We start from the raw sequence: 12,995 nt of genomic DNA, 5'->3' as shown, positions 1-12,995 counted from the left end.
CTTCTATCTTGAGCCTATATGACGTGTAGCCTGAATCTACCTGGAGGAGGGACTTGGGGCATGACCGATCTGGCTTGAGTCTATGTCACATCCTCACCTGCAGAGGAGGGACTTGGGGTGTGGCCTACTCAAACCTCTCTACAAGGGCCTGGTGGGGACTGTAGTTTCATGAGGGGGGCCTGATTTCCCCGGAGACTAGGAAGCTACTGCTGTCCCTTATGATCCCATAGCTTTTATTTATCTCGACTGAGAATCAGGGTACCCTTCACCACCAATTTCCCCACACAGATTTTCTTACTTAGTGGTTGTTTAAGCCTAAAACAATCAAAATACTGGAAACCACAGCATACAGAAAAATAACTGCATTTTAAGTGAAACTAAGAAACACAATTCTGAAGTCAGAGTATATGTAAGGGAGGCTGAAGTACCCAGCTCTGTAATATCTCCTACTCAAGTATTGAAGCAGTATGGAGAGGCACAGAAAGGCCTCATCTGTGGTCAGAGATCACTGATGCTGTGTTTTTTAAAGTTTAGGGACTGAGAAGATGGCTCAGTGGGTAAAGTACTTTCTGTTTAGGCATGAAGATCTAAGTTGGAGTCTCTAAAACTCAGGCCATAGCGACATGCATCTGTAACCCAGCACTGGGGGAAAGCAGAGCAAGGAGACACTAAGTGCTGGCTGGCCAGCCACTGAGCTCAGGAAGAGACTCTCTCAGGAAAACAAGTAAGAGAATGAGAAAGGACAGTGTCAGTCTTTGGCATCAAATTTATTCACCACATAAAAGAAAATTTAAAGTGCCCGTGTTTAGCTAAAAACAAAAACACTCTTCAACCAAATCTTGGCCTCCCTTCACTCCTACAAGAACCAACGGAGCATGTTATAGTCTGAAAAGACAAGATCCAAACCGTATTAAAGCTGGAAAGGCCCATTACTTTACTACTTGGGCAGAGCTCTTTCCTACTGTAGACCTGTCTTCTGTTATATGTAAACCCTTGCTTATGGCAGTGTATGTTCATAGGGATGTGGATATAAAGAAGGCATTGTATATGCAGGAAATTGTTTGAGGGAACCACATTCAAAGGCCAAAGGAAGAGGGGTCAAGAGGAAACAGGGAAGGCTTCAGACAAAGGTGATCTCACACCTTGGAGAGGAAAGAAAACTTAGGAATGTGTCTCAGACTACAGCAAAGTCTAAAAAGTTTTATCCAGAATACATGGATAGCCCCCAGCACTGAGTTTTCAGACTCAACCTTTTCAACAGGCATAGATTTGCCCTTGGTTGTTAGCAGCCGGCAGGAACCTGAGCCCAGCACAAATGTGATACATAAGGAAGGCTGGCCCTCAGTCAACCCCACAGCCCCATTTATTCAGACGCTGGTGCTTCTGCTTTATATACCTATTGTTGGCGGCATTTATTTGGTTCTGATTATATAATACTTTTTAAATCTCAGCCTTCCTGGCACCTAAAACATTGACTAGATATATCAAATTTTTGCTAATTAAAATTATATAAACTATAGCAGACTGAGCAGCTTGTGTGTGTGTTGCCCATTTCTGTCCTTTATTGGTTTTAACTAATTTTTAAATGTTGTTTCATTCCTAGTTGGTACCATTCCTGAACAGTTTAGTCAGTGCTGCTGTGGACATCCTCAGGGCCATGAAGCCAGGAGTAGACACTCCTCAGGTATGAAAACATATTTTATTATGAGTGGATTTGAGTTATATTTTTAGTCTTATCAAAAAAACAGAATTGATATGAAATATTCCCTTTCCTATAGTGTTTTTTTTTTTTTTTTAGAATTTTGGTCTAATGTTCTTAATATATATTTAATATCTCCTTATGGTTATAAGATTCTTTTATGATAATTAACCTTAAAAACGAAGGTACTGAGTGTGTAGCCTAGTAAGGTACTTGCCTAGTATGCACAAAGCTTTGGGTTCAGTCCTCAGCACCATATAAAACCATGCCTATAATCCCAGAACTCTAAAGGATTTAGAAATTCAAGGTCATCCTAGTTAAATAGTAAAGTTAGCAGCCAGCCTGGGATATATGAGACTGTCAAAAAAAGAAAGGACACACTTTAAGAAGTACGTACGTACGTGTGTTCATGTGTGTTTATTGTTGTTGTATTAGATAATGCATATTTCTGGAAAGGAACATATAAATCATACTTTTATTAGTCAAATTCTACTGTATAGACATGAAAGAGTCCATATAATAATAATAATTAGAGAAATTTCATGTTATTAAAAAAAACCTTACTCATTCTCTTTAAATTTGTATTTTTTAAAGTAACATTTAAGTAACTTTTTCTGATCATGATATTTATCACAAATTTTACTTTTCTATTTAATTTTCTTTCTCTAAAAAGTATGATAATGTTCTTAGTAACGTCAGGTTTAGAATGAGATCAAGCAGGAAGTTTAATAGCAAAGTTTAAAAGCAATTGTGTTTATTTGTTTTAAACAGAGTTTCTCTGTTCAGTCCCGTCTGTCTGGGAATGCACCTTATTTGACAGTCCTTGAACTCACAGATCATTCTGTCTCTGCCTCCAGAGAGTTCTGGGATTAAAGGCCTGTGTTATCATGCTCTGCCTTCAGTTGGTACTTTCTTAAGTTGCTGTAATTGTGGAGGTTTGAAAGGTTTTGTTAGTCAATTGTTTTTGGGTTTTTTTTTTTTGTTTTGTTTTGTTTTGTTTTGTTTTGTTTTTTGGCTTGCTTGCTTGCTTGAGACAGGGTCTTTCTTGCTATATATCCCCAGGCTGGCTTTAAACTTGAAATCTTCCTACTTTAGCATCTTGTCTATGAGATTTCAAGTATACAGCACCAAACCTGGCTTCACAGTGGCTGTTTTAGAAGAGAATTTTTAGACACGAGGAACACTTGTATGTTCTTATGTTATTAGTAATAGTTTGGTTTGCAAGAAACTTAAGAGAATGTCTTAGTGTAACTTAAATACTAGTGACCTTTGCTTGACAGGGACACTCTGTATTTGCACTGCCAGCTCACATGCCTGCCTGTCTTTCTGTGTGAGTCTCCAACAAGGTAGAAGGCAGGCACCAACACCTGAGGTTATTCTCTGACCTCCACGTGCACTCCCTGAGAGACTGTCCAGTCTTCAGACACACACATGTGCACACCAATTGCCTTTTCTTTTTCTGTTTTATCTCTGCACTTCTCTGTTGGTTTAATGTTGCCTTCATTTTGTCAATAGGTTCTCCAGTGCCACAGACCCAGTCACCACAGTCACTTTTACTGGGTGCTAGACTGCAGAGTGCACCCACCCTCACCGATATCTATCAGAACAAGCAGAAGCTCAGAAAGCAGCACTCTGACCCTGTGTGTCCATCCCATGCCGGGGCTGGATATAGTTACTCACCTCAGCCTAGTCGACCTGGCAGTCTTGGAACCTCTCCCACCAAGCACATGGGGTCCTCTCCACGGAGTTCTGACTGGTTCTTTAAAACTCCTTTACCAACAATCATTGGCTCTCCTACTAAGGTGTGTTTCTTAAGCCCCTTTAGTTACAACTTTAGTGAACATTTACTGTTCAGAAAAGGAAGTTGAGCCTTAAAGAGCTTAAAGGAACAGCACAATGTCACACAGATTATAAATAAAAAGGTGGTATTTGAATCAGCATCTAAGTTCCAAGTCTGTACTCATGACCAGTGTACCGTATTTTGTACACCATATTAACAAGCTTATATATGTTTCTTTAGACTACAGCTCCTTTCAAAATCCCTAAAACACAAGCATCTTCTAACCTGTTAGCCTTGGTTACTCGCCATGGGCCTGCTGAAAGCCAGTCCAAAGATGGAAATGACCCTCGTGAATGTTCCCATTGCCTCTTAGTACAAGGAAGTGAGAGACATCGATCTGAGCAGCAGAGCAAGACAGTATTTGGCAGGTAAAAGTCTATTCTCTCTTTAGCATTTTACATGAAAACTAATCCCTAAATCGATGTATTCTCTTGTAAAAAGCAGTAAGTCATTAGTTTAGTAGGTGGTTTATGCCATGTGATTAAATATGTATCATATGCATTTAGAATTTCTAAAAAATAGAGATGTTTCTTGTAACTGCATAGAGCTCTTCCTGAGTTTCTCAAATAAACTATTTATTTTGGTTAGAAGAGTTTATTTATACCCTGAATTATTTTTCATCCGTTTCTGAAAAATAGCACCTTCTTATTCATGTTGCTGTTCTCTTCAGATCTGTCAGTACTGGGAAGTTATCAGAACAACAAGTAAAGGCACCTTTAGGTGGACACCAGGGCAGCACGGATAGTTTAAACACAGAACGGCCAATGGATGTAGGTAAGAAACTTTTCTTAGTTTGTTAACAGGTCATTTGTTAGCATATGCATTGTTTATCAGTTTATCACAAGCTTAGTGGCTAGCTTAAAACAACACACATAGGTTTTTTGTAGTTGTAACTGTCATCCCTGTCATCTTGTCTTTCTCCTCAGTGTCTGTCAAAAATAAACCTCATTCTTTATCTTGATGAGCAGTGTTCCATAATTGGAAGGGCTTGTAAGCAAAATGTTACTGTCAGTAGGACCATCCTGGCCACGATTAGCCTAAATACAGTATTCCCAAGCATTTCTTTTATAGCAGCTGAATCTCAGATCTATCCAGTGAGGCCCCTGAACCTTTTAGATTCTCTCCAGGGCTTAAATCTGTTGACCACCCCTTTCTAGATTATTTTAAATGTTTATAAAAAACGAAAACAAACAATAAACAACAGGGAGGTTCTATGTCCTAACCTGGTCTTATTTATAATTAAATTTTCTGGAATGGATTCTAGGAATCTCTATGTATTAGATATGCCTAAATTTTGCAATATATTATAAACTTTTTGTTTTCTCTGGTGTTTTGTTGTTTTTGTTTGTTTGAGACAGGTTCTCTCTACATAGCCCTGGACAGCTCCTAACAACCATAGGATTTGATGTGTTCCTTTATCCTGTTCTTCCCTGTAAGGTCTCTGTAGTACAGTGGGCTCCTCGTCATAGTTATGTGTCATTTCTCTTTAACCTAGGGATGTCTTTGACACTAGAGCATGTTCTGTGTACATGCATAAAGTTGGATCTTAGTTTGAGACAGAATGTCACTATGCGACCCTGCCTGTCCTGAAACTTACTAGATAGTCCAGGCTGGCCTCAAACTTGTGGATATTCTCCTGCCTCTTGCCTCCAGAGTTCTGGGATTGCACATGTGCCATACTCAACTCTTGATCCTCCTTTGCTGCTGCTTGTGCACTAGAGTAATGTCACATTTTAATATTCTGTTTCTTTCTTTTTATGTCAAGACAGGGCTTCTCTGAGTATCTCTGACCATCTTGGAACTCACTCTGTAGACCAGGCTAGCCTCAAACTCAGAGATTGACCTGCCTCTGTTTCCCAGGTGCTGGGATTAAAGGTGTGCTCCATTACTGACCAGCTATTTCTTTTTTTTTTTAACTGTTTAGTTTTAATAATTGTCTTAGGGCTTACCATATATCATTACAATCAAGTTCAAACTTACACTAACTTAATTTTAGTAGAGATGTAAACAGTTACCCCCTTAGTCTACAGACGACATGATTTTTTTCAGATTTTATTTTTTATGTATATGAGTGTTTTCTTGCATGCATATGTGTATGTCACATGTGTCTGGTGCCTACAGAGTGCAGAAGAGTATGTTAGATTCTCTAGAACTGGATTTGCAAATGGTTAGTTCCTATCACCTTAACCACCTCTAACTCCAACTTCAAGGTAGCTTCCTGCCTTCTGGGGCACTTGTAGAAAGTGTATACACAGATATACATATCATTAAGACTAGTGAAAATATTTTTAAAATCGAGCTGAGTTTCAAAAAAGTAATTTACAGTAGCAGTTTATTGCAATAAACTATTTTCTGACTTATCATTTTTGGTTGTCTTTAGTTGCTTCTGTGGATTTTTGTTTCTATCCAGTGTCACTTTCTTACTCAAATACAGCTTTGTTTCCATCTCTAATTTTTGTGGTATTACCAAATGCACTACTACATTTGTTTATGTTATAGGTGGGTCCAACAACAGAATTATATGTTATTCTTTTTTAGATTTTTTTCATAGTGTTTATTTAGCGCACATATTTGATTCCCAGCACCCAAAATAAATAAATATTTAAAAGCCAGGAGAGAAGATAGCGAGTAGGAGAAGTGGGGGTGGGTGGTGAAGGGGAGATGGGGGGGCAGGAGGTGATGGGAGAGAGGGGGAGAGAGACAGAGAGACAGAAATTGAAAGTGAGGGACAGAAAGATACAAGGCTGGGCTACAGCTCACTGGCTGATGTAAATTCAATTCCCTGCACTTAAAAAATAACCTTATTTTGCCAGGCATAGAAAGCTGAGGTAGAAGTGTCTCTGAATTCAAGACCAGCCTAGTATACAGAGTTAAGTTCCAGGCTACTCAGGGGACTCTTATCTTTTTTTTTTTTTTTTAAACTTTATTTTAAAAAACAAAGATAAAAAAATTTTTGAACATTTTTACATAAATGTATACAAATACAATTGTGTCAGTGCTTGGCTTTTTTTTTTCTTTCTTTCTTTTTTTTTTTACAATGAGCAAAAAGTACATGTAAAACAGGGTGTAACCCGGAATTTGTCAATGTGTTCTTGGTGTGTAAGGATTGAGCGTGACTTTTTTTTTTCTTTTCTGTTCTTTTTTTCTTGAACTTCACACAGTCTGTGAGTTGTTTCTGGGGCAGTCCGAGCCTCTGGGGTTAGCATCCCACTATCAGTGACTGCATATTATGTCTGTTCTTTTGTGACTGGGTTATCTCACTCAGGATAATATTCTCTAGATGCAGCCATTTTCTTAAGAATTTGGTCAAGTCATTGTTTCTGGTGGCTGAGTAGTACTCCATTGTGTAAATGTACCACAATCTTTGTATCCATTCATCTGCTGAAGGGCATCTGGGTTCTGTTTATGAATGTTTTACCTTCATGTATATGCGCATATATATACATATGCATATACATATACACACACTGTGTTTGTGCATGCATGTTGCTCATGGTCTACAAATGGTCGTGGGGCACCATGTGACTGTTAGGAACCAAACTGAGGTTCTCTGTAAGAGCAACATGCTAACTGCTCAATCCTCTCCCCAGCTCCATGCATGTTATTTTTACATGGTTACTCTTCAGATCATTTGAGAAAGGAAAAGGAGGTTGTAGTTGTATTGTTTAGTAATTACATATTTATCTTCATCTAATGCACTTTCATTTCCCCCATCACTTTCATGGATTATCTTATGGGGATTAAAGAACTTCTTGTCAGAGTACCAAGACTGCTAGTCTCAAATTTCTCTTAACTTTGTTTTATTTAGGAGTATCTTTATTTTATCTTCTTTTTAAACATCTGTGTGTGTTCATGTTTGTGTGTGAGAATGAGGTATTCATGTAGCACTGTGTGTGTGAAAGTCAGAGGACACCCTCAGTGCTACCCCTCCTTTCTCCTCCCTTCCCCTCCCCTCCCCTCCTCTCCCCTCCCCTCCCCTCCCCTGTGTTTGAGGAAAGGTCTCTTATTCAATGCTGCTTGTGCTAGGCTGACTGGGCCCTGAGTTCCCAGAGACTATGTTGATTCCACCTCTCACTCACTGTAGAAGCAGTACTGGAAAGCAGATGTGCTGAGCTTCATGTGCTTCTAAGGCACCAAAACTCAGGACTGTAGAACAGGCACTTAACCTGTTGGACATTTCTCCAATGAGAAGTCTGTTATTACAACTTCAAGTCAATGATTGGCTCTTTTTTGTTTTCATGAAGATGAGGCTGCAGCCCCAGCTCTTAGATTCATTTCTGAGGAATGTCTAGATTAAGATTCTTAGTTGGCAGTATTCTCTTCCAGCACTTCATACAATCCCACTCCTGGGCTTCTGTGACTAGGCAGCCCTTCTTGGGGAAGTGGAATTAACATTGCAATACAAACAGCTTCAGAACAGCCTACATTTCCTCCCCTTTGTCCAGTTAAAAAGTTTTTTTCAACTATAAGATGAATATAACTATTACGGTTTTACAATTTATAAAGTATAAGACAGCCTTAACATCTAGCCTATCAATTTGTCTATTAAATAAAGTACCCTTTTATCTATCTTGAAAGACTATAATTCTATATCTGACTTATATCTCAGTTTTAGATTGTATGTCATCTGAAAATCACCTTTTGAGATCTATATTAACTTTCTAAATGCCAAACAGCTGGTCTGGCTAAGAGGCTACCAGTCTTCAACAATGTCAGAAATCTCAGAATGACTAATATCACCTGATAATGAGAAGCATAAAACAGAGCTTCCAAAACTAGTCAGACTGCTGCTGATCACTTGGACAGTCCCACCTCTCTCAAAACGTTGGAGCATCAGTCTTCATTCTTTTGGCCTAGGGTCATATCTGACAGACCTTTTTAATGCAGAAATCTGAATGGCTGATAATTTTGGCTTGGCAAAGATTATCAGTTGACTATTTCGCAAAAGTGTACCTTTCTAGACAGTATTGTCTGTAGATGAATGAGCAATTCTTGCCAAGTGGCTGTCTTGCCACAATTGGAGCAACTCTATTGATACTCAATTTCCTCTAAGAATCTAAGAAGCAGTGCTGTCAGGAGCAGACAGGTCTCTAGTCAGATGATCTTTAATTTAAAAAATGTCTATAAATATCATATTCTATGTACATCTGATGCTTTTGAAGATTATCTGTCTACATAAAGCATCTATGAACTGTTAAGCCTTGACTACTCTTGGCTTTCTTTCTTTTTTTTTTTTTTTAAACTCTTGGCTATCTTAAATTGAAATTATCTTTTTAAAAAAGCACCCCTTTAATGACTCAGAACCATGATCTTGTTCTCTAGCCCTCTATTAGTATTGTTTCACCAATTAAACACAATGTTTAAATGCTAAATCTGTATCAAATCAAATTTTAGTACTGTAAGGATTAGATTTTTACCAATGAAGATATTACTTTAGCTTAGTTACCAAACTAGGAAGAACCACACTGATGGTTGCTGTAGTCTCTGGTGTCTGGAATCAGTAAGGAATGGGAAGGTTCAGATGAAGTCACCTCTTGAGTATGTGACTAGGCAACCCTTATGTAGTGGCTGAGCTATAACTCAGATGTAGCATTCTTCCCAGAACTGTTCAACAATCCCATTACTGGGAACACATCCAAAGGAGATAAAGTCCAAAGGAGATAAAGGTGCCTCTGCACTCACTCATTTAGGGGTCACTGTCCATGGTAACCAAGTCATGTGATCAACTGAGATGTCTGAACAAGGAATGCATATGTGAAGAAAATGTGGTACTGATGTACAATGGAATATTGTTTATAAGGTAATAAAGATAAGACCCTGTCATTTATCAAAAGATAGAACCAGAGACAGTATGACCAGTGAAATAAGTCAGGCACAAATAGTCAAATGCCACATTTCTTAAGGTTAAGATGTCTAGCTAGACTTAACTGGATTTATACACTCTAGGTTCAGTGAGAAATCCTGCCTCAGTAAATTGGAATGAAAACAATTGAGGAAAACATCTGACATCAACCTTTGGCCTCACACAGGAGCATGTGCACCCACATACATGTGAACACACACAAACATCTATCACATATAAAAATATGATCTGTATATATTTTTCTCCTTCTAAGCTATATTTGCCTATAACAAAATATGTGTTAATTGTTGGATATAGTGCACTCCTAGCACCCAGGAGGCAGAGGAAAGCTAATTTGTGAGTTCTAGGCCAGCCTGCTCTACATAGTCAGTTTCAGGGCTTGCAGGGCTATGTGGAGAGACCCTGTCCAAACTTTTAAAAAATATGTTAATTGGCTTGAGTAATTGGTAAGATTCAGTAAATTTTGAGTAAAAACCTATACTGTTCTCTCTTTTCCCCAAAGATTTATTTATTTATTCATTGTATATGAGTACACCATAGCTGTCTTCAGACACACCAGAAGAGGGCATCAGATCTCATTACAGATGGTTGTGAGCCACTGTGTGGTTGCTGGGAATTGAACTCAGGACCTCTGGAAGTGTAGTCAGTGCTCTTAACCACTGAGCCTTCTCTCCAACCCCCTGTGTTGCTCTTTTGATTGCATACTTTGTGGCTTTATCCCTAAATCCCTAGATTGTTTAGTTCTGCTGAAGGGATCCATTGTTGAGTCTATGTACTGAGTTTAATTTCTGCTGTTGTACAGTCACTCCTCCTGGCTTGCCAGAGACTCATTTCAAGACCTGCCACAGATGCTGAAACCATGGATACTGCAATACCTTCTATACGATGGTTTCTTTTTTCTATACATACATGATAATGTTTCATTTGTTATTAGGGCTAGTTTGAGGTTAACAATGTTAACCAACAAAGCAAAACAATAATAGCAATGTATTATATAGATAGCAATATGCTACAGCAGCATACTCTAATAGAAGCTGTATGAATGTGGTCTCCCCTTTACTCTCAAAATATTTTGTTGTCAGGGACTTGACCTTCTTGTGATGATGTGAAATGGTACTTCACAAAAGAAAGCACTTCAGTTGGGTGATGGTGTATAGGATTCTTTAATCCTAGCACTTAGAGACAGGCAGATCTCTGAGTCTGAGGCCAGTCTGGTCTACATGGTGAGTTTCAGGCCAGCTAAGGCTATTCTTTACCATCTTCAGCTCTCATAGTCTGTTGTCATTATTAAGTAGCATTAGAGTTTGTTAACTAGAAGCTCAGAATGACAGCTAGTGAGCAGGTAGCATATACAGTAAGGATGTGCTGGACAAAGATGCTTCATGTGTCAGGCAAGACAGTGTGTGATTCCGTGATGCTGCTCGGAAGGAAAACAATTCAACTTCAGAATCCCCGACTCTCCATTTACTACTTCTGCCTAGTGAGTGAAAATGGACACAATGTGTGTTCTTAAATATTCCTGAATTTCCAGATATTTTATTAAGTGGTTATGTAAAAAAATTTTTCTTCAGTATAGTTTTACCGAGGAGTGGGTCTGTGAAGGAAAGAGCTCTTCATGTGAATGATCTAGAAATTGTTCTTCTCAGTCACTAGGTATTTGAACAATTTTTTTTTTAAACAGCTTATCTGAATGACCACTAATTTGCTGAGTCTTCTTTTATAAAAAATTATGTTGCATAATAATTTTACATGGACATGTTATAATTTAAATCTAAGTTATTAGTTGTGAAACATTTATTCCTTAAGGATGTTTAGCCTTAAGTTTTGATAATTGATGTTCTTTTTTTTTCTCTTGAACATGAACTTTGTTAATATTTATAATTACACTTTTTTCTTCTTTTACCATGAAGTCTCAGGTTGAGGAAATGAAAATTATTGATAATAGGGAAAACTTCAAGCCTTCCAAAGAATATTAATATCAGTGGATCTTAAAGTATACCCTTAAATACTTTTGTTTTTTGAAATATTGTTGGCATTGATCTTATTATGTAGCCAGAGATGACCTTAGATCCTGGTCGGCTTAGCCCCGCCTCAGCGCTCACATACAGGAGTGCGCCACCATGCCTTGTCCCTACGTCCTTTTTATACATGACATAATAAAAGTCTTGAAGGCATTACACTAAATAGAGTATCCGCCTTGTTTTCTAAATCTTTGAATGTTCTTTACAATTTTTACTTAATATTCACTTACTCCCTAGAATATTTATGAGCTCTTTAAATTTGTAGTGCTCTCTTGTAGATAGGATGGACATTGCAGGAATCTCCTTTTATATTTGTTCAGGGTTTTTAGACTTATATTTGGAGGCTCACCACTTGAAAGTCATTACTCAAAGACTATACTTGATGAGAAAGAAATTGCCTTCCAATCTCCATCTGCGCCCAGAGCTAAGGCTGTCCCACAGCACTCTCCATATCCAAATTCTGCCCAGAGAGAGCTGGTCTCACAGGAGAGCACTCACTCCTAAGCCCACAGGTGAGACCCCACTTTCACTCCAGTAACTGTCCAAAGAGAGACCCATCAGGCACACACAGCAACCCCAGAGCAGCCTGGGACAGGATCCTTTCCATCTGCACCCAGAGCTAAAAGAAATGGTCCCAGAGCCTTCTTTGTACCCAAATCCTGCCCTGAGAGAGCTGGTTCCCAGGAGTGCACTCACTCCTAAGATACAGGCTCATAGATCCACCAAAGGGATAAGCTCCAGTCAGAGACAGAGAGACCAACTAACAATAGAGATATCCAGATTGCGAGAGGCAAGTGCAAGAACCTAAGCAACAGAAACCAAGGCTACTTGGCATCATCAGAATCCAGTTCTCCCACCACAGCAAGTTCCAGATACCCCCAACACACCAGAAAAGCAAGATTTGGATTTAAAAATCACATCTCAGGATGATGATAGAGGACTTTAAGAAGGATGTACATAACTCCCTTAAAGAATACAGGAGAACACAGGTAACCAAGTATAAGCCCTTAGAGAGGAAACACAAAAATCCCTTAAAGAACTACAAGAAAACACAACCAAACAGGTGAAGGAATTGAGCAAAACCATGCAGGATCTAAAAATGGAAATAGAAACAATAAAGAAATCACAAAGAGAGACAGTTTTGAAGATGAGAAAGAAATGTTTAAGTATGGACTTCAAAAGATAGAAGAGGGTATTGTCCTCAAATTCCTTGTGGGGCTGGGAAGATGGCTCAGCAGTGAAGAGCACTTACTGCTCTTTCAGAGGACCCAGGCTTGGTCCTCATCACTTTCATGATGGCTCACAGCTATAAGTCCAGTTCTAGGGGACCTGACCTCTATGAGTTCTGTATGCTCATACATACAGCCAGGCACACATGCATAAAATAAAATGAATAGTTTAAAAACTACATCTTAGAGAACTCAGTGTCATGTTAGGGAAGGGAAAGGTGAAAGTGCAGTGATGAGGGGAAGGATGTCCCAGCACTCAGGCTTCACATCCTCCTCCTCCTCGAGAGCCCTGGGAGCAATAATCAGCCTTCCTTATCTAGGCTAATCTCTGTAAGAGACACAT

The 12,995-nt window shown here is 38.8% G+C and overlaps 1 protein-coding gene across 3 annotated transcripts in view; it reads left to right on the top strand.

The window, feature by feature from the left end:
• Positions 1–12,995, top strand: part of ULK2 (unc-51 like autophagy activating kinase 2) — a 73,047-nt gene that overhangs the window by 46,843 nt on the left and 13,209 nt on the right. For all 3 annotated transcript variants that reach the window (XR_013975209.1, XM_080924307.1, XM_080924306.1), the window contains 4 exons: positions 1,604–1,684; positions 3,215–3,501; positions 3,720–3,907; positions 4,210–4,313. Coding sequence is in view for 2 of the 3 variants with exons in the window: in XM_080924307.1 (XP_080780433.1) it covers positions 1,604–1,684; positions 3,215–3,501; positions 3,720–3,907; positions 4,210–4,313 (660 nt within the window). In the remaining variant the exon portion in view is untranslated. The remainder of the gene's footprint in view (positions 1–1,603; positions 1,685–3,214; positions 3,502–3,719; positions 3,908–4,209; positions 4,314–12,995) is intronic.

This window comes from Micromys minutus (assembly GCF_963924665.1).
Source record: "Micromys minutus genome assembly, chromosome: 10".
Lineage (NCBI taxonomy): Eukaryota > Metazoa > Chordata > Mammalia > Rodentia > Muridae > Micromys > Micromys minutus.
This window is presented reverse-complemented; position numbering and strand designations above follow the sequence as displayed.